Source organism: Echiichthys vipera, assembly GCF_963691815.1.
Source record: "Echiichthys vipera genome assembly, chromosome: 1".
Classification (NCBI taxonomy): Eukaryota; Metazoa; Chordata; class Actinopteri; order Perciformes; family Trachinidae; genus Echiichthys; species Echiichthys vipera.
Genome location: NC_139826.1, coordinates 16,217,206 through 16,244,965, shown reverse-complemented (window position 1 = coordinate 16,244,965; position 27,760 = coordinate 16,217,206). Strand labels below are relative to the sequence as shown.

The window sequence follows — 27,760 nt, the reverse complement described above, 5'->3', positions numbered from 1 at the left end:
GTGCAGTGTTGCGCAAAGAATGCTGTGAGGCAGCCAGAGAAGCCAGCAGTAAAAAATGCTTTGTTTGTATGGTGGTTAAAAGGGGAACACAGTGCTGCTGAATTATATAACAGATGAGAGGTTTGTTTGTAGAAAAAAAGGATTGAGGGCAAGTTGTGTTGATGGTGTTGAGGGGACATTTGTGTTTTGTGTCTTTACCATGATTCGGTTAATAAAATCAAACAAATGACACATCCTGAAGAAAATGGAGTGGAGCTGGCTTTAGAAGAAATTGGATGGGGCAAATTTTTCTCTTTCTGCTCGCTCATATATATACTCTCACATTCTCTCCTCCCACTTTTTCTTTTCTCTTTCCTCTTGCTGATTTACGATGCTTATTATGACTCTGTTTATGCCCTGAGCTTTCTCTCCTACACTGTTTAATGATAGATTTGCAATATTCATGCCCGTTTCCTCCACATTCTCCTGGTCAAGTTACAAAGTGACGGCAACTCCAGTGCTTTTTCACAATATACCCCAGGAGTGGACGTGTTGTCTTTAAATAAAGGGAGCTGCTGCCAGAAGGAGAAATGTTAAGCTGTTACTCTCTTTCTCTGTGGTGAGAATATTTGCTCTTGGAATCTTGCCTATAATCTTTTTAAGCCAATAGACTGATCTACAGAATTAATTTCATGATTGGAAACGTAAAATTGGATGCTGCAGTTGTTTTTTTTAAAATGGAAGGGATAAGACGCTTTAGGGCTTTCCATGAATACTCATCATGTGGACTGCAAACCACATAACATTATTTATTTCACCACATAGAAGTTGATTTTACATCCTGTAACATGCATGCACAGTTGCTGCAGATGTTACATTCATCTTTGCCATGACGATTTTTCATTATCAGCCTCACCCACAGTGCACCATGTGTGTTCATGATGAGACTGAAGCATAACAGAGGCTGAGCGAAAGATTCTGAGTGATAGAGCTGAAGGAGGGAGCAATTGTTTCTAGGGTGCTTGCTTTTTTTTTCTCCAGTGCACAAATCCTCCTTCTAATCTCCGTATTTGTTCCTTTGCTCCATAAAAGTATGTGCTAAAGGTTGGGGAAGGGAAGAGGAAAGTGTTTGTGTGTTTGTGTGCGGGCACGCTTGGGCATAGGTTTCTGTCGGAGTGTCCTTCGCTCAGCAGATGATTACTGTTTCAATAGAAATCATCGGACAAGTTTGTTGTTGGTAACAGGGTGGTCTGCAGCAAAAGTAAAGCACTTCCAGAAAAAGTGACCTTTCTCAGGCCAAGGCCCCATCATCTATAAATGTCCTCCCATCACTGTCTGAAGATATGGACAATTAAACCATTGACACCTCACATTCCAGCTTTGACTGAAAATCTATAGGCATTCAAAATAGCATATTACTTGCCAAATAGGTTCTCTCTCTTTCTCTCTCTCTCTCTCTCTCTCTCTCTCTCTCTCTCTCTCTCTCTCTCTCTCTCTCTCTCTCCCTCTCTCTCTCTCTCTATCTCTCTCCCTCTCTCTCCTCTGCTGTGTCATTTCCTCCTGCACTTTTTTTTGTAAGCCTTGCAAGCCGTGCATGCCTCTCCCTTTTCGCCCCAATTCAGCCAGGTTTGGAAATGACGGGGGATTATTAGATTATAAAATTCACCAACCATGTCTTCTTGCACATCTGTTAAGTCATTTGTTAGAGATTCAGGTTGGGCAAAGCCATCAGGCCACCCAGTCGAGCGTGACATTATACGGAAATGAGCCTGATTGAAATCCAATTCAATTCCAACAGATTTCCACAAGAGCTGAACGCGGGAAAGATCAGCGCTGAGATCATGTGGAGCCTCTTTGCCCTGGATATGAAGTATGCAATGGAAGGTGAGTAAGGCTACCAATCAGACAATTATTTTTTGCTTGAGGTTTTATGTGTGTAGTGTGGGAGTAAACAAGAGATGAAGGTAAATAGTATAAATGGATTGCAGGTTACACTCTTTAACACACATCCTGAGTAGTCACTACTGAATGTGTGGCTACTTGTTAGCTATTCACTAATTAGCAGGTCATTCTAATTTGTTGCTCTCCTTCATGCGTAAGTACTCAGGAATGAGTATTTAATGTTACTGTGCTGTACCTGTTTATCTGAGTGCTGTTTATTTGCTGGTGTCACACTGTTGTTTATCAGCTGTGTCTGGCTGTGGTCAGCTCTACTGCCTATCTAGATAACACACTTCCCCTTTTCCACTCTATTGATAGAGAAACCGGAACGTATTCTAGTCAAGATAAACAATTGATCAATCGAAAACAATTGAGATGGTCCAGTTGGTGTGTTACTGTGTGTGTGTGTGTGTGTGTGTGTGTGTGTGTGTGTGTGTGTGTGTGTGTGTGTGTGTGTGTGTGTGTGTGTGTTTGTTTGTTTTAGTACCTATGTGGTCCAATTGTTTTCACAAGCAATAAAAACAGTATGGAGTTTACTTTTTAATTACTTTAAGGACATTTAATGGTTAAGGTTATTTAGAATCCAGTGTTGTAATCTAAATTGAAATGGTCTTTCAGATGAGATTACCGAAAGGATTTGTGATTTTCCCAGTATTTTTTATTCTCTCCACCTCGGCCCTGCTCTCTTAATATCAACATTATCCATTGCAAAACCCATATCGGTCCACCACTATTACCTACAGTGTACAGCCGTTTAGCCAGACTACACACAGCATGGTACCCTGAAGCGAAAAGCACAACGTAATTGTAGTTTACCTGTAATCTGTACTTTTCGAGACATCATGGCCACTGCCAAAGTTGTGGATGTTGGAGAAACCACAAAACTGGAAAATCCTCCTGATTCCATGAAGTCGCCATTATGTGAGTTGTGTAAACCAGGGTTTTCCCGGCCATTATACTGCTGAGGTGTACTGCCTCAGCAGTATTTTTTGAGTCAAAAACAAGGACGAGCATTCACTTGTTGTCTTCTGCACACATGTGGCTTTATGGTCCGTGCACACAGCAGCATGGACAGTGTTACAGACCCACACACACTACATGTGTATGCTGCGCACACAGCGGCAGCTGCAGCCCCTTATGCTGGGTTTCACTGGCAGCTTCGATAACGGCAGAGCACTTCAATTAATTCCTATGAGAAGTGCGGTATGAATGTCCGTTGACAGCAGTGATAGCGCGGTGAAGAGAGAGAGAGGGAGAGAGAGAGAGAGAGAGAGAGAGAGAGAAAGAGGCATGTGTGTCACTATAGCTGTGAATGTAGCAGTGCAGTGTTTGTAGAGTTTTGTCGGTAAAGAAATACTACAACTCCTTAAGACCCAAGCCAAACTACCATGTCACAAACATTACCTGCTGAAGCTGGCGATAACTTCAGCACAGGTTCACCATCTTTTTATTATTTGACAAGTATTTGTGATCTCTCCCTCGTGACAACTACTAAGCTTTATACAAATTATTTCGTAATGATGTCACCAATATGCAAATGAACATATGACATAGTTTACAGTTGCAAGCCCCAGGGAAAACCCTGTAAACAAACAATGAACGGCAAAGCTATGGGCACCAATCATGCATGTATTACAGTTATATCTCTGGGGGGTTGGGTAATAAAAATGAACATTCTGGTTTAAAGCGATGGGTCAATTAATACTTAATTAATAAGGGAAATTACTAATTACATTCTCTAAAATGTGAACGGGCAGAGCTGATGCTCGTTCATATATTATATTGTAACTCCATAATTTAAATAGTATAAGTAGAATTCCCTGTAGTGTTTAGGATAAAGGCATTAAAAAGGAAAGTTCACACCACTGAAAGGAGTGATTTACAATCTGTATTTTAGCTTGAGCCAAAATATCAATTTGGTTCTTCCACTATGTTTATTACTCAAGGGTGTAAATCCCCCACTCCATAACAGCCATATGGTACCAAATTTAAGCAGTAAATATGCTTAAATTAATTTTATTTTAAATTTATGATTATTGTAGTCTTCAACAGTTAACTATATATTTTATCCACAAGTCTTTTTTCCAGAGACAGCAGAGACTCCCAGTGCAATAAATCTCAGATCTGCTCTGCAGGTAAGCAAACAGATGCCCCGTTAAACATGGGTTATGCCCTTAATCCCCAACCCCTCCACCCCTTTGTTACCAAGAAATCAAGCAATATGACAAAAGGACACAATTTTGCATTTGACTTAAGTGAAGAAGATTACCTAAGCTGTTTGTTACACAGTGCCATCTGCAAAGGCGTCATTTGAAACTGACTAGGAAAGGGCAGGTACATTCAAAACATACCTGGCAGGTGATTGGATGAACCATCTGTCCACCAAACTCTTGTTGAAGTCAATCAGGAGAAAGAGAAAAACTCTTCCATCAAGAAAAGCTTTTAGTGCCATTCTCTTCTTTCAATGGATTCTTTCAATTCTGATATAACTGATGCTTATTGCAGCATCTAAACTAACCTCTTGTTATTGCTGTTTTTAACTCACCCCACACTTCACCCTCCCCTCTCAACTTCCAGTAGCTCCTCAGAGGACACTGATTTTCTAGCTCACTTTCAATCTGAACACAAACACATTACTTGGAGCCTGACAAGATGTGAACCTGTTATTCACAATTGAGCCTGTGTTATTGTGAGAATTCAGCTGCATTGCAAGGTAAAAGATTACCATTCCCAACTACATTTTGTAAATTACAGATGTGTTAGGATTATGTGGTTCAGCTACGATATAACATTTAGGCTGATGCAGGTGTTTTTATTCATACATATCTTGCCTGGTCAAAGTTGAACCACCTTTACATTGAACTAGTCAGCACAGAGGGCATATTTGCTACTTTAACGGTGACAGAAGAGGTGGAGAGGAAGCGGTAAGAGAAACTGGGCTCTGATTGAGGTCAAGGATTGAGAATGCCCTATAGACTATGTGTAAGAGAAAAGGCAGAAAAGCATCAAAAAGAGCTTATAGGTGATTTATCCTCATCTACACAGCACAAATTACCACTTTCTCTGTGCTAAGCCATCTTTGGTTTCTATGGTAACCAGGTGCCACTGCAAACTGCAGTGTCTTGATATGCAGTACCCACAAATGCATTCATGACGCATGTAGATTCTTTACATGCGATATGATTTCATATATAAGGTGGTTCTAAATGTGATCTGTGGACTGTAATGCATCATATTTTAATTAGATGTGCAGCTTCATAAGTGTGTGCGCACAGATGGATGTGTATTTCTGTGGTGAGGTGATGAGTAGCTAGAAGATGTCTGGATTATGGGAACTGAGATTAGCATCACTAATCCTAACCTGTTTTTATGATTCCATGTGTATTACTTTTAACGCACACCATATCCTTTTAAAATTGAAAATATTGGAGACAGCAGTCAAGACTGCTACTGATCAGTAGCCTCGACCTCCCTTAACAATAATGTTAATGTTAAATATTCTATACTTCCATTGCCTTCTTTCGCAAATATGATTTTGTTACCTGTTACCTCATCTCCTTCCTTGACCCTAGAGAGCAAAGGCATTTTTTATTATCTGGCATTGCAATACTAAAACTGAAACTCTTGTGTCTGTTTGTACTGGCAGGATAGTGACCTCTGTTTGATTTATGTTGTATCACAAACTAGTAGATTTTTCACAAAATCCAACCCATAACTGTAATTTTTAGTAATCCAGCAAACAGGTTTGAGAATTGATAATAGTCCAAAGTTTTGTAAATAGGTAAATTGTTGGTTCTCCAGCTATATTCTTGAGCAAAGTCAGAGCTGGAACATTTGCTCTATACACTGAAAGCTGAGCTGACACATAATAAAAAATACCATAATGATAACTCTTAGGAGACAATTTTTTATTAGTTTCAGGAGCAAGGATTGAACAATATTTGTGCATGTTTATTATGAAAATGATTAAACCACTGACTGACAGGTAAGTTGAGTGATAACCGAAACACAAGCAACACTACAGGTTAGTTACTTTTCAAATGATTATAAGGCTTCTTCTGAAAAGCACAGTTTCATGAGAGTGTAATAACTATTTAGATTACTAGTCTTTTCACTTCTATAAAGGACAATAAACCCAGTTAAGTAGATCAATACAGACAGTACGGACAATACAACAGTTGTTGCTCTGTGTGTATGTTTGCAAGTCAAGTAAAGGCAGCTGGACATGTGCCCACCTCGGGTGTTACTGACTACTGTCATAGTAGGTTTGGGCCATGTGTCTGTGTGTTTGTGTCTGTGTGTTTGTGTGTGTGTGTGTGTGTGTGTGTGTGTGTGTGTGTGTGTGTGTGTGTGTGTGTGTGTGTGTGTGTGTGCGTGTGTGTGTGTGTGTGTGGGTGTGTGTGTGTGTGTGTGTCTGTGTGTCCGTGTGTCTGTGTGTGTTTGATTTGCCTGAGGGTGTCCGTGTTACAAATGGAGACAAGAATCATGGATGCACTCAGTCACATATACCCTCTTTCTTGCTCCTTAAGCTTGAACCCTCTTTCCCTGCTTTGCCTCCTCTTGCCTCATCTTGTCACCACATCACTGCCAGCCTACAGTGGCACGTGCCAAGAAGAGGACATGACTGTCATGTTCCTCAAAAGAGCACTTTGTATGAATTATTGCTCATTTCTTGTTGGTCCTACCCGCTGTCACAATTCTAGGTTGGGTTTAGTGGAGACAGGTGAAATGAAGTATAGTTTGACAGCTCATAAACTGCATAACAGTGTGGTTCAAACATGCACATTGTACTGTAACAATTGTAACAACATAAAAAACAGATGGTGCCAGTTGCAACTTGTAAATCAGAGCCCACTTTTTTTGATATTCCTATGTATTGCTCACTTAATATCACAAGTATGTAAGTAAAGTTTTTTAGTTTCCCTGCTTGTAGTAATTTATGTTAGTTGAGAAAGGTATGTATATCAGGTTGTATAGAAGATACAGACCGTCCTTACCAACAAAACGGTCATATAGATTGATTTTGGAAGCAGTTTATTACGTCCCATGTTAATGTACGTTAGTGGTCGGTGACCTTAAGTGACCGTAGTAATTATAGCAGGAGCCAATAAGGACATAAGATGACTTAGTATAAGAGCCCCAAAGTCCAGGTAGGGTGGAAGGGAGGTGGATAGGTCAAACAAACACAGCACTTTCACCCAGGGAACCGGTGTTAGTGTCTTTGTGAAACCATAGTCAATGTTGACTTTTTTGGCAGTTACGACTGTGACTCATTTAAAGCTAAACCATGATTTTGAAAGTTCAATAAGGAAGAGTCTTTACATTCTCATTCTTTTACAATCTCTCTCTCTCTCCCACTCTATGGCCTTTCTACTCCATCTGCTGAATATGGGCATTCACTCATGTTAAACCACCCAGATTTTGCCACGGTCTTCCTAAGCCTATCATATCCTCGCTGCCAAACTTTAAAACTGGTTTCCTCTCTGCTGCTGTCCGAAACCGATGACCCTCCTCCACCATGTCATTTGAGAATATGTTGGTAGATACATTGCATGTTGTTGTTTTTTTTAAACATTAAATCAGTAACACATCAGGCCTCACCAAATTACAAATGGGCCAATACTTCTGCACTGGGTGGCAACTCTCTCACAAGGATATGGCACTGCAGCTAATAAATTCCAAATCCAAAATTGATAACATGGACATGGTATAACATAGAGTAATATGAGCAGTGTAAGCGAACGTTACCCAAATGAAAACTCAATGACGTAATAAGAGAGTCAATTATTTTTTATATTGGCCTGCTCAGGGATACATGTGTCTGGCACATGAGCTCTAGATGAAAAAAATGTGTAGCTACAGAAAAGAACATGATTGGTTATACGTAAAAGAAACCAGTGAAACCACACAGGATTTAATTATCGTAATAATGGCTCACTGCTTTCTCCAAAGATCAATCAGAAAACAATCATTCCTGTGCACATTCATGGCTAGAAATTGTAAGCGTAAAACCAGCAGTTGATTGCTTAGGTTATCTTCGATTCAATGTTTTGCATCCATTGTGAAAGAAAGGTTCTCAGGTGGTATTTGTCTTTGTGTAAGAAATGTACTCAGGAAGGTCATATTTTCTTTAATTCCCTGGTGTGGCTCTCCCCCATCATACTGTCAAACATTGTCAGCGTCTCTGTGTTTATGTGGTGCGTGTGTGTTCTGTGTTTGGATCCTTAGAAAAGCAGTGGGAAAGTGCACAGATGTGTTCTGCATGTATACATAAGATCACATATGTATCCTGCAGTATGCATGTGCACATTCCTTCATTTGTGCATGTACTGTTTGTGCATTTACACAATGAATGACAATAATGAGGTGCTAGGAGTGCATTTACACAATGAATGACAATAATGAGGTGCTAGGAGTAGTAAGTATACTTAGCCAGTCCAGGTTGCTGCCTGTCTTTACCATTCAGACAAATGGAAGTAACTCAGAGTGACCTGATTACATAAGAAGGCACACATAACTGGTAGGGTGGCTGACAGAGACACCCTGAAGGAGGCGGGTCAGAATGTTCTGCTTTGTGGGTTTGTTTCCTCGTTGTGTGTCCGTGCGTGCAGGCGTTATTGTCTGTGCATTTGTGCAACTGTGCAAGTGTTCAGTAGTGCACGTAAGCATGAAAGAATGAATGGGAATAAAAGAGGAATCTGTGTGTATCTGTGTGCACACATGTGAATGTGCATTCCTTAATGAGGTCTGTGATGCATCCTCTGCTTTCTGCTCGGAGGCCTTTGGTGTCAGTGCTGGTGCAGAAATGGATGCAGCTAATTTTAGCATCTCTGTGAATCTCTGAATGTGTGAGAGGGAGAGAGAAGGAGAGCAACTGAGAGAGGTAGGAGGGAAGATAAAAAGAGAGAGGGTAAAATAAGAAACCGAAAAAAGGAGGAGGATGTGAGAGAGTGAATGACTATGACTACAGCTGAAATAACTCTCTCATTCATTCTATTCACTGTAACCTACACCATAAACACTCAGAATTGCACTGTAGTTGTAAATTGAAAATCCTTATCAATCATCATGGTTATTTTCGGTGACCACTGACAAGAAAGGGTCATGTGCTACTTAAAGTTCAGACTCAAATAAATATCAGCGGCCGTCAGGTAGTTTGGAGCCAGCTCACCAAACCTCATAACTTCATATAAGATAAACAGAGGGTATGACTAGCTTTTCGTCAGTATTTCAAAACTTTTTTCCTTCAAGCCCCCCTTCTAACAACAGCTGAACCCCAAGCCTGATAGTCTTGTGTGTTAGGCTGTTTTTTTTTTTTTAATGTTTCCTCGTGTTGTTTAATTTTGCTTGGCTTCATGCTGTCATCAACTAGCTTTTCAACCCAAATGGCACTGTCCTGTCCTTTAGTTCTACCAAAGTTAAGGTAACTATCATCTCAAATATATCCTTACTTTTTTTTCTAGATACTGATGAATCAATAGTACTTTTATGTTTCTATGTTTATCTAGTTTTATATTCAAACATTTGTATAAATTAACCAAAGCCTCATGTACCCCTTGTACAGCCCCCTGGCTGGGACCCAGGTTGGGAACCACTGCTCTATGTCACCTCAATTAGAAATGTGGCTTATTAAGGTGTTTATATCAAATACTTCAATGTGTTTTGGCATCTAACAAGGACTCCTAGACTAGACTTCAGAATACTTCTATGATGAAGTTCTACAGTACATGCTGTATCCACTGTGTAGCTGTTTCATGGCCGTGGTCTCTGAAGCATATCATTAAAGATCCAATGCTCCACCAGCCCATTACCTTAGCTTCAGCTTGTTGAAACAGCTTCACTCCATTAAATATTTTAGCTGAATTTCAATTAATGTACCTCTACAAGGGGAATTTTGTTTCCAAAGAAAGACATTGTTTACAGTGCTAGGACATGGTTACAGGCTGTGTGTTGTCCTGCAGCGGGGTTTTAATCAGACATTGTGTTCTCCAACTATTGGTTTCTAATGCCTTTTTGCAGTTTTCAGCATAGCACTGCACGTTCAATTGGATCTCTCTGTGCCCCAGCTAACTAGAGCACATGGCTTTTATATATTAATATCTTTAAAACAAAATATTTCACAAATGGTAGAGTTTGCAGTGGACATATGCATTTAAAAAAAATACACTGCAATGGGGAATCACTATACTGGAGCAGAGTGGACTCTTACGTAAGTCATAAGATTAGCTGTGTCCTAATGCATTATATGTTGGGTCATATCAACTGTCAGTATCTCTGTGCGCTCTGGTGTTATAGCAGAGCTGTGTTAGTAGGCCCCTGCGATGCAGCTTAGAAGGCCCTTTGACAGAACTGGGACAGAAACCAAGATGAAGGAATTATGTCACAGAAAGAACTATACTGGCCTTGGCTACTATGCCAGCCTTTTGTCTCAAGCATTTGTCTCACCAAATGCTCCTATAGATATATTCACTGAATAGTAATTAGACTATGCCAGTATGGAAATGCTTTGGTGAACCACCACAGTTCATCATAATATCCACTGCATTTAAATCAATGAGGCAGAGAGTGAGTGAGTCTCCTGTGAGTTTGTCTGTCCCTGTGGGCTGAGTCAGACAAGATGACATCCTCACCAGGGACCTTGAGCCTACTCCTCCCTCAGGACCGCCCACACTGTTTACCACCAGCAGTGCACAAAGGCACGCACACACACACACACACACACACACACACACACACCCGTGTATGCATACACAAATACGCAGACTCAGACACAGACACAGACACAAATACAACGACCATATCTTAATAGCTACATAATATGAGCACAGAATATGAGAGTGCATGCAAGCATACTTGATACTTTTGTTTATATGTTTATGTTCAGTATATTATTAAAACTGGAGGCGAAATGGGCAGGATGGGTGTGGTAATTAATCACAATCTTCTCAGCCAGTCGCATTATCTATTAAACAGCTGTACTAATCACAATGGCCGGTAATGAAAATGCCTCAATACATGTAGAAGACGGACCAGCCTGGCCTCTCCAGGCAAAATGTTGTTGTCTACGAAGTGGAGATTGGCAAGGTGCAAACATATGATGCCATAAGATTTATACAGCCGTTTGCATGATTGTATAAAGAGAAAATTAACAATTATAATGCAGTTTGGAAGATAGGAGCAGTGGAAGAATGTTTTTGAAGATGAAGTGTTAGTTTTTCCCCCCATCACAATCTAATTTAACCAAACCAAGTACAGTCATAATTCTGCTGTATCACATCATATTGCAGTTAACAATGCAATAATCAAACCTGTTGGAAAAATAAAGGAGATGGGGCACACAGCTGTTTCAGCCGGTAACCTCATATTTTTATTGAAAATATATATAGATAGAGAGGCTGAGGGTGCTGAGGAAGTTTAAGAATGTAGAAAGAAGAGGGATTTCTCATGGAATTCATTACAGTCTCATCCTCATTAACATTCCTGCTATAATACGTCAAATTTGCCCTTTTGTTTGTCCAAAAATGTCAATTAGTTGAAGAATGTGCAATCAAACTCTTCTGAACATATCCCACATATTAACATGGTCCTTTAACGTTAAATCTCAGTGCGCTATGTTGTCCCTCTTCAAACCTTTCACATTCGCAGTGTTCGAATGGATAAGGCATATTTCAGGGTCAGTAAAGTAACACATTGTAACACTGCTTGCTTCAGACTTTGGGATGCTACAAGGATAACCCACAGTCAAGCACATCTGCACATACACAGTAAGTACAATTTTATTTTTATTTTTTTTAATCCATCAATTCAAATAAATAGGAATTGACTTCCAAAATGACACTGAAAAAATCTGACACCTCATAAATAGAAAAGGAGTAAAATCAAGGACTGATAATCACATTGAAGTTCCACGGCCTGGAATTGCATTTTTGAGTAGGCTTTGACCGTTTGAAAACACAACACGTCTGTCACCTCATTTTCAGCTGGACGTCTTGGATATAAAAAATTAAAAAACCATTTTCCCTAAAAAAAAGATGAATTGCAGTATTCTAAAAACACTGCCCCAAGTGACCTTATTTCCCTCAGATTGTCTCCTCTATTCAAACAATCACAGTGGACCCAGTGAATGGAAAGTTTTTTCCTTTTGCTTTCATTCAGAGTGTGCAGAAAGTGGATGCTGTTCTTCTTTGCTTCCATTTTCTGGAGACATGATATGACTCCTGAAGTGAAGAGTTCTGAAAGACAAAAGCTGTTCAAGAAGTTAACGCTCTTTTTACCACAGATTTTTAAGCTTGAAAGATAAGTCTTACCATGAGCCATGTCCTTCAGTGAATGGAATGCAGTTAAGAATATAGAGTTCTGTGTGTTTAAATACATTTGTATTTAATAGCCCATCCCTCAGTAATGCTGATCCAAGATAATGTGTGTACTCTTTATACTTTTCTAAGAAAATTGACATGAAGTTTCGATCCTTTACGATCCTTTTATCTGTTGTGACACTGGACAAAATTCCCAGTTGTGGACTAGAAATATAAGCATATTTATGATCTCCCAAGGATGTACTGCTTTGCATGAACTTTTCTCCAGAAGCTTCTGTCAAAAGTAACATACTTTATCCCCACTATTAGTATTGGTCTTAGAATTGCAAACGTCATCAGTACAGTGAGTTGTTGTACCTGTAAAAGCATAGCAAGTGTGCAGAACATCTAACAATTCTTGAGACTGCTCTGACTATGCTGTTTGTACTTTTGTTATGGTCATATAATTACGTAGAGTACTTTATATCCATAGAAATTGTTTCCTCAGATGTACCAAATGTATTATTTTTACTAGAGTGAATAACTCATTGATATTTGTTTGTATAGATGAGGTTTATTACCCTGGAAATCCAGACTCACCGCTAGCAAATTACAATTTGGGCACTCTCTATTTTAGCTCATTAACTATGTCATAAAATCCCAACTCACCAATCTTATCATACTATCCGATACGGCGGATGCCCTCAAAGTTGTCATAGTAAACAACAAAGATGGCTGCAGATGATTGGTATTAGTTGGTAGTAGTGCTGTCCAATTGTGTGCAGTGGTATTTTGAAATGCACGCAATGGTGCTGCCCCTTAAGTTGGAAAGGTCCATTGTTCGTTGTCAGACCCTACGTCATGGAGATGTGGGTCTGGATTTCCAGGCTAGGGGTTTATGTGAGTCACTGAAAACTTCTAGTCAAGCGTCAATATTTTCTTGGAAACCACAACACATTCTCATCAACGTACTACTTTGATTATGTACATATATATATATATATATATATATATATATATATAGATAGTACATGTGTTTGAGTGGATGTAAAGTAGACACACATTGTACACGCTCACATATAGCAAGCTAGCAGAACCTGTTGGGCAGTACTAAATAAAACACCTGCTGACCTCTACTTTTCTGTCTCTCAACTGACCTCCATCTGCTTCCTTTAGGTGACTGTGTGACAGTGAGGGTGTGTGTGTGTGTGTGTGTGTGTGTGTGTGTGTGTGTGTGTGTGTGTGTGTGTGTGTGTGTGTGTGTGTGTGTGCAGTGAGAGCTCAGGGCACAAAGGTTGACAAACTGCGACTGTGTGTGTGTAAGTGTGTCCATCCTGTGTGTGTATAAGCTGCTGAGCAGTGCCAGCTCAGTTATTAAAGTGGCACTACCATAGTTGATCCCTCTGTTTAGATATTACACCGCCTCTACGTCAGAATAACTGCAGCTCTTCTCGAGTAAAACAATCTTGACTCAATATTTACAATATTTAAGCCACCTGCTACTTTAATAGCACAGACTGAGGAGGTGAAGCCAGATGAAACCTTAAATCCCTCTGCAATTTCAGACATCAAAACCATTTCAGCCTTGATAGTTAGGCGTTGATGAAAGAAGTGATCCCTGCCATTTTCGAGTGTTGTACTTCAAAAGAAGACAACCCTGAGCCGCTTTTCATACCAGCTATTGCCATAATATTGCAAAACTTTAAACAGTCCCTTAGTGTGGCTCTTGAGATCTCTGTTAAATATATGCAAGTTGAACAAACTTCACCTTAGGCATTAACTGAATGAGTAGAGAAAATCATTTGAATAAATAGGCTTGCTGCTAAACACAAAAACGTTAATACACACGGCCTGTTACAGAACATTACACTGTTCTGTTTTTTAATGCATTTCTCTAAGACCACTGCTTGTACTGTTATTTTCTGCTAATCAAGGTTCTGTTTCCGACATTCTGTTACCTACAGTAAACCTGGGTGGCTATGGCAACTATACACCTTTTCTTTTACAGTATTTGTCTTCACACCAACTGTTTCTGTGACACAGAGAAGTAACCTAGACATCAGAGACATTTTCTCAGGACATACAGATACTGTATAACCACTGCAGTAATGCTTAATCCTTGAGATTAATATATCCTCATTTTCAAACCCAAGTACATTGTTATGGCTCCATGCTGTTGACAGCTGTGGACAGAGATGTTATGTTTTCGGGTTGTCCATCCATCTGTCCCATTCTCATGAATACAGTATCTCAGAAGCTCCTGGAGGGAATGTCTTCAAATTTGGCATACATATCCACTTGGACCTGAGGATGAATTGATTTGATTTTGGATTCATTCTAGATTTTACTGTAACACACATTTTAAGTTGATCCTAATTCTCAATTCTCAAGTTACACCTAAACACACATTTACACGCGTTCACACACATACTGTACATGCGGTATATGACAGCCTGCCTTTGTCGTTTTTATGTCAGTTCTCTGTAAAGTGCCGTTTAACTTCAATCTCACAAGCATGAGCAGCAGGCACTAATATAACAGGCTGACTTGAGTGGAGCACTTTTCTCCTCTTTTCCAGTGAGTAAATTATTTCATTGAGCATTTGAATACAAGGTAAATATGTTAATTACATATACTGTATGTATATATTTTCCTTCAAGCTTAGAGAGGAGTGTGGGCGGGCAGACTATGCAGTATTCATCAGAGTAAGCACTGAGGTTCTTATCAGGATTAAGGCATGACAGTCAGGGTGCAATGTGTGGATTTAAACATGTCTTTGATGTTGAGTGAATGTATGAATCTTGTCTGCAAAGCAGCGTATGAATATGTGTGTCTTCATTTCTACTTTACCATTTAGAAGCACCTGCTCTACAATTTACTGTAAAAGAAATCTTTCACAATCCTTTAAATTTCCTTAGTCTTGTGTCCAGATATAGCCATATTTTGTCTGACACCTGGTAAATCCAATATGTCTAAAATGTGTCTGAAATACCCATTTAATTTACGTATTTTATCTGTGAAAAACTGTAACAGCTGCAAAACTAAAAATAGATTTCTGTATTGTGTCATAGAGAAGGGTATTGTATGGCTATTTGCATATTACTGAATAAAATGTACACGAAATGAAAAAGAAAGGTTTGGACAAAAAAGTGAAACAAAACAAGGAAGAGTCACAGAGAGTGACAGAGAAAGAGAGACCAAAAATACATACAGGAAGGGTTGCAGTGAGACAGGGAGAGGGGAGGCATTATTGCCTCAGGTAAGGACAGAGTTTGGGAGATTTGTCATGCAATACACATACATACATAATTTACATGGTGATTGTTCAGTGCAGTTGAGGACACCTTTGTGTTCACACGACAATGTAATTTAAACAACTGACAATGCTGAATGTGAGAAATTTTTCAAACTGCCACCTCACCTAACCCTAAGTTTGGGTTAAAATTATGACAGTGGTTTATGGTTAAGGTCAGGGGAAGACACCGTCATGGTTCAGTGAACTCAATGTTTACTGTTGTTAGGAGATGGGATACGCAGTCTTCAGTGTCTAAGTCAGACAGACTGTCTGCCCAACCATCCGCTGCCTTTCACCACTGCTCCTGTAAGACAACTGTCTTTATTTTTTGGCCCTTCCTCTCTACCCTGACTCTGGGAGAGCGAGTGAAGGGAGTGAGCAATTGCTTCCATGATACGCTATTCTGCCATGATATATCCTCATCTCATCTTTTTCTTCTCCTTATTCTTAGTGCTGTTGTGTTATCTGGGAGGAATGTATCAAAGAAAATTTAGTTTACACACCACTGCATTTGCAGAGTAGTTTAATTATTGGTCTTTCTCCATGGATTCTTTTTTGATGTCTCGTCTAACTCCATTGGTTTTCTCTCATCTCTTCTTTCCTCATTTCTTCTCTTGTGCCCATCATCATCCATCTCTTCTCCAGGGGATCCCATAGAAATGTTTAATTGTTCTGAAATGTCTACAGTGAGCTGAACTAAATGACTCAGCAGCCTTGTCTGCTGACATGAAAGTCAAATCCATTTTTGTTTCGGTTTGTTTGCAGTCATTCAATGGCTTTCTTTCTTTTGAAGGGAGCTGGACTCATTCACAGGCTGTGATTTATTTTCTTATTATTTGATGGCTCAAGGCTGTATGCATAATTGAGCCCGTTAAAATGTCAGATTAAAAACAACCACTGCTACCCAGGTTTTTTATGGTTCTTAAGATATTTGCGCATTTCTTAAAAATGTGTTTTTTTCTGTTTGAGAATTCTGACTTAAGTGGGTATTCTTTATATGCTAACTTGTGATTTTCATGTTTTAATCTGCATTACAGAACATGACAAGCACCGCCTATGCAAAAGTACTGAATACATGAATCTTCACTTCAAAGTCAAATGGTTCCATAATGAGTACGTCCGCGACCTGCCGGCCTTCAAGAATGTTCCACCTGAGTATTCTCTGTAAGTGTCCTCTCATTTTCACCCTTATGTACATAAAGAGACGCACCAGCATGCATATATATTACTGTACGAACAAAAGCATGCAGATACACTGTTAAAGCCAATTATAAGATAGATGGATAGATAGATAGATGGACTTATATATGTGTATACTTTACACTACTTGTAACCCATTAACACAGACATTCATGCAGTGATGGCTACCTGCCCATTATCATCTAATCTAATAATTCAAACCACATTCACACACCCATGCACAGCACAGGGAGCAATTTGTGGTCCAATGTATTGCCCAAGGAAACTTCGACATGCAGAACGGAGGAACTGCAGGACGACCCATTCTCTGAGCCACAGCTAACCCCATATTAAGTCAAGTAGATGTCATTTACATATTTGAGACAAAAGCAGGGCCCCAAAGATTGATCTCTGTGGAACTCCACAGGAAACTGTTTTGTTGCCTCATGAAACATTTTCTTGACCAAAACGGCTTTTAATTACTTCATAATTTACCTAAACCTTAAGGAGAAAGATTATGTGATGATCAACTATGTGGGTACAATACATAGAAGACAATCATGGCAGTTCAGATCAGTTTCTGGTTAAGAGAGAATCTGTAAACAAGCTGATCATTAACTGTTTTTAATGAGGAGACACATTTATAGCCTAAAAGCATGGTTTTGTTCTTCTTTTCACGTAGCCCTGTTTTCCATGCATAGTCATGTGCAGCAAAGCAGTGATAGTTGCAATGTTAACACGTGTAATGAAGGCAGGGGGAACACAATGCCCCCTCCCATCCTGTCAGTCTTTCAGAGTAATGACTCCCCTCCCCCTCGCCAACACTGTCACTCAAACACCATCTTTATCAGAATTGATTCTTCTAGAGACATACACATCGACAACAACACACCTACCTTCACGCATGCATGCATGCACACATGCAAGCACGCACGCTCAGTCACACACACACACACACACACACACACACACACACACACACACACACACACACACACACACACACACACACACACACACACACACACACAAACACACACACATACATACAAACTCACACACACACACAACACACACACACACACACACACACACACACACACACACACACACACACACACACACACACACACACACACACACACACACACACACACACACAGTATTTTTCTTCCATCTGCCTATCTCTCTTCTCTTTCTCTGTCACCACACCCACCTTGTCCTTCTCTCATGTAGCAGATGCCCTTAGCCAGAGTGCCAAGCCATTTTGGGGGGAAATCTGTTGCTCTGAGGACAAACCTAGGCTCTACATTAACCAAGGAAATGGCAAAGTGAAACAGACAGAACAGCATTGTTATTCAACTAACAAATGTACTTCCTTTTCCAATTCATCCGCTCCAGCCTGTTCTGTCCTCTGCTGTCCTCTGTCTGAGCCTCGCAGTCTAATCTGTCCACAAACTGAAACATTATATCAATGTCTGCATGAATTGCAGGCGTGAACAAAAACCACACAGAAATCAGCTACATAGGTCTTTTCAGTATGCCTTTTTGAGTGTAACACAATCAATTTGTATTGATCCCCCTATGATTAAATAAAAAAAGTAAAAAGCCTTGCCAACTACATTATTCACTGACTCATCTCTTGCTCCTGAAATATGAAATGAACCAATGCTGAAAACTAACTATGATTTGACCCTTCAGTTACAAAAAGCTTTTCTTTTTAGGTGGTTTGAGCCATTTGTCATTCAGTGGCTTGATGAGAATGAGGACGTTGCCATGGATTTCCTCAATGGAGCACTGGAAAGGGACAAGAAAGATGGAGTGAGTACAGCATTTAATTATTTCTCAATATGTAGCTTTATATTTAACCAGCCAAGCCATTTAAGACTGCTTACTTATTCACAAGGAATTTACCTCTTGAGAAATAGGGTGCAGGGGATAAAGGAAAATTTTCACTGTCAAAAACACTTCTCGCCCAGAGAATTAATAAGACAGGAATATGAATGAAATTTCAATTAAAAATTGATAAAATAGGAAGCAAAACCTGATTTTTTTAGGGCAGTAAAGGCAGAGAATGATATGAGGCAATAATGATAGGAAATATGCATAACCTTCACAATACAAGTTTGGCAAAGCAACGATTGCAATATATTGATGCATCTTCTTGATTAACACATACATAAACAAAAATGTTTTAAACCATGATTCATTTTAACTTTAACACATGAAACATATGATTGAATATAATTTTTACTGGATGCTAATCATGAATAAATGCAGTATTATGGTAACTCACCACATGTCGGTCTCTGAGTTTTATTTCAGCAGCATCATTGTTTTACAGAATTTAAAAAATAAAATATGTTTTAAGTAAACTCCTACATTTAACTGTTCCTGCTCATCAAGCTAGTGTAATAATAATAAATAAAATAAGATGTCAAAATAAGCTGTGACCCTGAAAACTGAAAACAGCACAAATGTGAGCCTTTCAGTTAACATCCTTCAAATGAAATTGAACTTAAAAAACCGCCCTTTAAAAAACTGGACTTGACCGCATATAAAATTGGTAAACATACATCGTACATTTAGCTGTTCCTGATCACCAAGCGAGTGCTATGAGAATAATAAATAAAACAGAAAATATAATGAGAGTATTCTAACTGCCACGATTAGTGTGTAGTGTAACACAAAGCACAAACAAGGTGTTATTTTCCTGAGGAGAGCTTTGTAAGTGACAAAACAACATGCCAGTGCTGATCACATCTAACAACTATAGGAGGCCACTCTTATTGTACAGTTAGCATTGATGGGTGTGGTTTCACCTGTATTGGACCTGAGCCATGTTATCATCCCTGTATCATCTATAAAGGAGAAATAAAACTGGGGTTAAATGTGTCAATATTAGGCCTATGGGTAAATGATATGACTGTTTTGCTGTCCCTAAAAAAAGTGGGGACCTTGACCTTCAGGATAAAACTATGGAGTTTCAGAGAGTTTAAGAGTATTTTTATTCCCCCACCTCATCTGTTACTGAGCAGTCACGCATTGACAGTTAACAGTACACCTGCTGGTTTAATTGGCAGTAAGTGGTCTAGATTCCTGCTCTGTGAGTGATGTAGTTATAAATCAATTGGTACATTAATCGGATGTTCTCTTCACTGTGGCTAAATAATGTCTCACTTATCTGGGGGGCTTAAAGGTCTGAAAAAAAGAAATAAAGACTGAGATATTACATTTGTTTCTTTCTTTATTTTCATTCTTACAACGTCCTCATCACTCTCTCTACCCTCATATCCCTCTCCCCCGCTCTCTATCCTGCAACAGTTCCAGCAAACTTCGGAACACGCCCTCTTTTCATGTTCGGTGGTGGATGTGTTTACTCAACTAAACCAGAGTTTTGAGATTATCAAGAAGCTGGAGTGTCCAAACCCACAGGCTCTTGCTCACTTCATGTGCCGTTTTGCGAAGGTCAGGCTCTGTGGACACCCCCCCCACACACACACACACAAACACACACCCACACACAGACACACACACACACACACACACACACACACACACACACACACACACACACACACACACACACACACACACACACACACACACACACACTCTGTGGGAGTGATAACTCACACTTAAAGAGTTTGCCATTGAACTCAGGAGATACCATGGTACATTTATTCGGTTGGATATTATATTGTTATTAGGTTGTGAGTGCTTAGATGTTTTAAGTGAGTTCCAGAAATCCAATAATAGAACAGCAAATAAACTGTAATTATCAAATTGTCTCTCTCCCTCCCTTCAGACTATCAACAAAGTTCTTCTGCAATATGCTGCAATCATATCCAAGGACTTTCCTTTGTATTTGAACAAGGAGAATGTGGTGAGTGCACCCTCAATGTTTGCAAGTGTTAATAGCAAAGGTGGTGTTGCTTTTAGTTAAAACGCAAATATGGTTGGTGAGATGATTGTCTTCCATTATGATTGTCTCCAACAGTGGTTTGCATGGAGACAGTTAGCAGCCCAATCTGCTCAGCGCTGAGGCCTGCCGTTCCTTTTGTAATGCACTTAACAAAGTGTCTCTATTAACCAAGATGCAATTATTCATCTCACAGCCCATAGCTGGTGGAGAAAAGTCCCCGGTATTTTCTGGGCTCTCTGTCTACTTTTCTGTGATGGATGACTAAATGCAGAGCCTTCTTAGTGGCCTAATTATCCTCACAGGTCTTTGAAGTTGAAGCGAGGGTACTTGCGGAGGGGGCAGATGTTTCTTTACAGCGTTGACAGGCTCATTACAGTTGTCCCAGAGAAAACGTGACCCTCCTCGAGATATGGCTAAACAGACAGATGATGAAAAAAATGAAATAAGAGGCAGATGGAGTTGTTCAGTGGCATGATAACATCAAATTAAACCTTATCTCTAATTTGTTAGACTGTCACGTGTACATGACCCACATCATAGCCATCATCAACAAGATGGTACACACAGTACGTCTGTCCTTGATGCCAGCAAACTGAAACATACATTACAAGAGAGCAGTAGTATTATTAAAGACGAGGATCTAGATCAATGGTTCCCAACTTTTGTAACTTGTGACCCCTCAAATAAAATCATTGTCTACTTGGGACCCCTGCTACAAAGGCCATAGTGTGAACATGAATTCCTAAATGTTTTCTCTTGCTTTAGTTTGGCGCTAAGGTTTTTCAAAAACCTAAAGAGGTGAAAACACATACAGTATTTCATATAAAAATGCATGAATAACCCAAAATTCCAAATCCATCCTTTGGCTACAGCCCACTCATCCTTTGGAGAGTAGCGGCAGGGCTGGAGCAGATCTCAGCTGACTCTGGGGCAAGAGACGGTCGAACTCCTGGAGGTCACCAGTTAATCACAAGGCTGATGCATAGAGAGTACCATTCACATCTACTTTTGATTCACTTATTAACCTAACCTGAAAAAAGGCTCCAGCCATCAATTCAGAACCTTCACGCTGTGAGGCGAGTACTGTGCCCAATGTCACAATTATTAATGCATTTTTTGTAAGAGAAAACTTCTGTAATCATCTTGTGAGTCCCCAGAAATATTTTAGCACCCCTCGGGGCATCCCTAGGTTGGAAACCACTGATCTAGAAGACCTGCTTTTGTAAACATAGTGCTGATTTGAATACATTTCTTTAGATTGATATATAACATCTGCAGACAAAGCTATTATCTTAGAGTCTCAAATTACCCCACTAATTACTGTTACTGTAATCAGCAAATACGTCACTGTGAAAAAGCTGTCTTTTTATCGCTTTGGCATATGCAGTCCTAGGTGATGTCACAGCAGCCGCTGGCATTTTACTGATAGATTATCATATATACTATGTGAGTGTCGGACCGAAACCTTTATTCTATATTTTTCATCCTTTTCAGCTTAAAATATGTAACTGATGAAAATCACCATTACTTTTATTCAGAATTAGAATATCTTATCACTCCCATACAATTATCCTCATAAATCTAGTTGAGAGCAAGCCATTATGTGCTGCCACAGAGACACCATTGGCTGCTTTGTGGATTTAAAGCCACCAATCATCCTTCTCCTGTGGGGCGCAGAATTATCATTTTACTACCATCCATTATCACTATCATAATTTTGGGTTGTTGTATGTGTGTCAGTTTTTTGGGGGGCAGATAATGTACATAATCTGTGACTGACTGAAAACTGAAGAATTACTTGCTGTCTCCATAAAAAGCAGTGATGAATGTCTGTCATCTGTTCACTTTGTTGTGCAGCTGCAAATCGATAATGCCTGACATACTCAGTGCAGACATTTCTCTCCCTGTTGTATTATGTATTGCGTTTCCCTGCTGACTGTCAATGACACGCAGAAACCTAGCATCTTTGGATAGATGATGTGTCAGGAAATCAAAACTGATACATTTTACTATTTTACCCTTCAGAGAATGTTGCAATTATAAGAGCTAGTCTCAAGCTTAAAAAACGGGTACAGTACAATGTCAATGTTTCTATAAAATTGGAAATGTAATGTACTAGCTTGATGTAGGATATCAACACTTTCAAATATGTGTACTGTACAAAACAATCAAGTTTAATTAATAATTGTACTTTTACAGCCCTGCATCATCCTCAACAACATTCAGCAGCTTCGTGTCCAACTGGAGAAGATGTTTGAGTCCATGGGTGGTAAACAGGTCTGTACCTACATAAGTGTGTCTGCTGTGTCTGCATCTAGTTTTGAGGTGATTCACTTTCAATAAAATTTAAATTTTATCTATCTAAATTTAAATACTTTTGTTTTTTTTGTTTTTTTTAAAAAAGCATATGATGTAAATTATTACAGTGCAGTACTGCATGAACTGTAGTGTCTGTTTAAAGGACACTTTAGCAGGGTGGATGCCAGTTAATATTAAGGCTAAAACCTCCATCCCCAGATCAGTTCTCTGCTGTAAAATAAATGCTATGTCATGATCATGCAAATGATCATTTCAGATGACATTTATATGAAGTGAAAGTGAATTGACCCCAACAGTGATGTGGTGTAATCCATCCCTCAGTTCTGTACTTAACCATCCAATAGACTAATCTGACCTGTGGTTCAGTTTGCTAGTATCACCTTTTCGACTTCTATCTCCTCAATAACTTCCTTTGTACCCCATCACTATTTCCCTATGTCCGACCTCCCTTGTGTATGTCATGTGTTGCCTTTTTGTAATAATGGACTTAACCCTATACTATAAATCTGTGTGTTTGGTTTGAAACACCATGAGCCAGTCCAACCTGAGAAGCAGCAGCCATGGCTTCTTATGACTTACATGCATGTTTCTCTCCGGTATCTAACACCTGTCTTGCCTTGCGTTTTGTCTCCTGTCGTTGTGTCTTCTGTTTCCCCCCCAATTTTCCTTTCTGTGCTCTCTCTCTCTGTCTCCAGGAGGAGGGGGTTGTGTCCTTCTGTAAGGTGTGTGTGATAGGACTCATCAACACCCCTTCCCAACATTTACCGAATGATACGAAAAAGCACGCCCCCTCCCCCCTGTGCCTCCCCACCACCCCTCACACTCCTACGCTTCTCACCCCACTCCTCCACCCCCTCCAGCAGCATGTGCCACAGAGCATACGGAATCTGAATTACCCATCAGCCCTCTGGACAGGCTGCTAAAGCTCACGATCCCCAGCGCTCCCGGGATCGTGGCTCTACCAACTCAATCAAATCTTTATTTTTAGCTTGCTTATTCTTCCCCGTCTGCCACTTCTTTATCCATGGGATATTTAGAAGCGCGATATTCAGTTTAGTTTGCTGTTCCCTCTTTATTTCTCCGACACAAACAGTGGATTCAGAGACACGCCAAGTTGCTGGCTGTGGTTTTGCCATTCTATCCATTCCCCAGGCAGCAGCCACAAAATGCTTCAGACAGGATTTTTCAGACCGTGTTTAATGAGCTTCTCAAACACTTACAAATCTCTGCAGCTGTGCTCTCGTCTGACGTGCTGCTGCCTCCCCACAGTTAGCAGTCCTAGACCTGTATCATTCCCATTATTGTTTGAAGAATAACAACACCAGCAGTCTTAACATCCCTTTTGAAACTCAACATTATGGACAGTCATTGTTAATGGACAATCAGGTATATCTTTAAGAAAGTCTTAAGTCATTTCTCTAAAATATTGAGTATGAAGCTGAGGTGTAATTCAGGTAAAAGTTTTTCATTCATTTCTCTGCACAGTGGCCTGTTCATTGCACAATAGTTCCCTGTCAGAAATTAACTCCCAGAGAGCCAATGTAATTACCAAGTGCTGTTATCGTAACATTACCAATAACAGAGATTGGCAATAATCTACTACAGTGCCCATATTTATGCAGTCATCATGGACTGATGTCCCTAGACTGGTGTGATGCTTTATTTTTGGTGTTGGCTTGTTTGCTAATAGGTTTTTGTGCTTTATTAAATGCTAGGTGCTTTATATTAAACCTTTATTTACTTGACACTGTTTAGGACAAACTATGTTATGACAAACAGCCTGCCAGTGACTAGATATTGTATTGTTGAAACAGGCAACGGGAAGCAAAGCTGGGCTGCTGTTGATAGGCTTTCAGCCAGCGGAGAGTGTGTTCACTCTGGAGGACTCTGGATGTCAGTCAGCATTGACTGGAACTAGCTACCATGGAGAAGGCCAGATGCTCTATAGATTATAAAATCGACGTTTCCCATCTATAAAGTTTTATCACCATAATTAAAAATTGTGTAATACATGTATACTAGATGTCTACTTGTTGTCTACATGTTCTCCTCTCAGGAGGTGACAGGTGCCTTGGTTTATCTAACAGCGGAGTGAATTTCCTGTAGCAGCATTCCCATTAAGACACAGTGTTCCTGGGGGGGGGGGGGGGGGGGGGGGGAATTCTCCAATCTGCCAGGCTGCAGTCCACCAGGCCAATGGGAGCTGATAAAAGACCAAGATCTACAGTTTTTTATTGCTATCACATGAGAAGATGTTATCCGTTACTCAAAGTGTAAAATAACGACTCCCACTTCTATGGTCAATTTTCTCTGTGACAGTAAAGCTGTGATCATTTCCATTGAAGTGACAGCAGTATGAAGTGTGCACATGTGAACACAGGAACACATTTATACAAAATATGTCCCATTTGTGTTTCAGATAGATGCCTATCTGCAGAATGACAGCGGCTATAAAAGTAACCTGCTTCCAAGCTGAGCCATCCGCCCTTACAATGTGCGAGATGAGCGGCTCCATGGCTGAGCTTATAGGATTTTAATATGACGATCTGTCATGCATGTGGTGCGGTGCCTGGCCTCGCACATTCATCTCAGGCACTGTGCATCAGCGATATGCGTTCTCCACCCCCATACAAAACATTAATGTTTGGACATTTGTACAATATATGGTGAACATAATTCATAAGCGCTGAGACAAACAGTGATACAGATAAGCTCATACATGCACTTTCTGACTTCCTTTCATATATACAACACAATATCCTATAACCATTTTCCCAGAATATGCCCCAAACCATAGAAGGACACACATCTACACATCCATCACATGCATAATTATGGCACTGCAGAAACCCAACACATGCCATGCATGGACACATACATGCTGTGAATCAATTTTGCAAATGTGTGAGGCAATTGAAAACTGCCCATTACAAGGTTATATCTGACTTCTCAGTATATCATACTAGATATTTAGGCACATAGTTCATGTATTTAACAGACTTGAAGGAAAGTGTAGCTACGGATATTAATATAGATACACCCATATCTCGTAAATCCATGAAGAAAATATCAGAATGAAATATCCCATAGTGAAACAACCATATGCAGCAACAATTTCCCTCCTGAACATAAAAAGTGAGTCAGATGATTTCAGATCTGTAGATACAAGGATTTATGTATGACAGTAAGCTTTATTTCCCTGAGATGTTACAATATCGAGGCTCCCTGACAGCATTCCCTGTGTACTGTAACTTGTGTAGTAATGCACACAAATATTCCCTTTTGAGAGACCACTAGCAGACTGCTTCTTTGCTGACACTGTGTCTCATGACTCGGCGGAGGTGAGCCGTCCATTTGTATTCAGAATGTGGCTTGGCACAGATGGCAGGCAGAACGAGTGGGAGGCCACCAGCAGGGCAGGTTACCTCTCCTTTATGCCTGTTGTCCCCCCCAACTCCCTAACCCCAGTTGAGGCAGAGGTTCAGAGTTCTAGTCAGTGTGGGCTATTTTATAGAGGGTAACTGTCTGTCTTCCACTCACAGCTGGATGCAGAGGCCAGTGATCTGCTAAAAGAGCTGCAGAATAAACTCAACACGGTGCTGGATGAGCTCAGCGGAGTGTTTGGCTCCAGGTAAGCATTAATGTCTTGTTCTTTCAAAGACATTGTACTACGAGACTGCTTAGTAATTGGCAGACATGTACTCAACATAAAATTGACTCAAACTAATGCTTAGTGAGCACAGCAAGTTGCTCTTAACACCTTTTCAGTAATCTGATTGAAACAGCAGGTGTGAGCTAGCACCTCCTTAAAGTTCCTCTACAGCTATAGCATTAAATATGAACCCAGTAGCAAAGGATTTATATGATTGTTGTTTTCCATCACCCAGTTTCAAAGGTGTGATCGAGGACTGTGTGAAGCAGATGAACCAGGAGCTGGTGCAGATGAAAGGTACAGCCAAAGGAAGCAACGCTGCCATGGATGCAGAGACTGTCCTTCGGCCTCTTATGGACCTCCTGGATAAAAAGTGAGTTTAAATTCAAACATGCAAGACAGTTTTGTACTTTGGTCTTCAGTAAGTGTCAGCCTCTTTTGCAAACTAAACTAAACTAAAGTCATTTATTTAAGAGTCAGTAGTCTCAGCTTTCCAATGAAATTCAGTTTGAGAGTTTTGGCTTTGAGGTGATTGATCAGAATAGGATTTCACCTGGTGAAATTTACTCGTGTGTTGTGGAAAATAAGAGACAAGACAGGAAGAAGTGTGGATGGGGTTGATTAAACTTGAGAGCTTGCATGGATGTAAATTATTGCTATTCTTATGAATGAATTTTATCACTTTACTGGGCTGGGAATTTATTTTATTGATATCAATGCCACTATCAATTCTTCTTACCACTCTGATTCTTTATCGATTCTCTTATTGATTCCTGAAAAAAAATCTGTAAAATTGTAAGTATAAGTCACACTTTGGACAGTTTCTTCCTCTACGCCATGATTCCTTCTTGTTGCAAGTTTCCAGTAGAATGAGTTTGAAGTCATGGTATTGCAATGCACAACTGTCATAAAAGTCCCTGAATAAAGACTAAATTTCACTTACCTCTACCAACTCATGTGTATACCCAGTCCACTTTCAAGTAGGAACTGTGTTCTTGTGCGTTCAAGGCTGGATTATCCAACTTGGCAACATCTCCAGGGTTCCAGGCCACAGGGCCCCTCAAAAAGCTAAGGTTTACTGCTTGTCAATTGGCTTTAGTAAGTTGATTAATTGCATAATTGTGTTAGGGACCATGAAAGTACAATATTAACTATAGCGATTCTGCATTACGACC

At 39.9% G+C, this 27,760-nt stretch overlaps 1 protein-coding gene across 1 annotated transcript in view; it reads left to right on the top strand.

Annotated features, from left to right (window-relative positions):
• unc13c (unc-13 homolog C (C. elegans)) overlaps window positions 1–27,760 on the top strand; it is a gene marked incomplete at both ends in the record, with an annotated part of 98,156 nt that overhangs the window by 58,588 nt on the left and 11,808 nt on the right. The window contains 9 exons of the mRNA XM_083916659.1: window positions 1,778–1,863; window positions 16,548–16,674; window positions 18,414–18,510; window positions 20,014–20,157; window positions 20,498–20,575; window positions 22,814–22,891; window positions 23,629–23,655; window positions 26,476–26,564; window positions 26,821–26,958. Coding sequence (XP_083772785.1) covers window positions 1,778–1,863; window positions 16,548–16,674; window positions 18,414–18,510; window positions 20,014–20,157; window positions 20,498–20,575; window positions 22,814–22,891; window positions 23,629–23,655; window positions 26,476–26,564; window positions 26,821–26,958 — 864 coding nt within the window. The remainder of the gene's footprint in view (window positions 1–1,777; window positions 1,864–16,547; window positions 16,675–18,413; window positions 18,511–20,013; window positions 20,158–20,497; window positions 20,576–22,813; window positions 22,892–23,628; window positions 23,656–26,475; window positions 26,565–26,820; window positions 26,959–27,760) is intronic.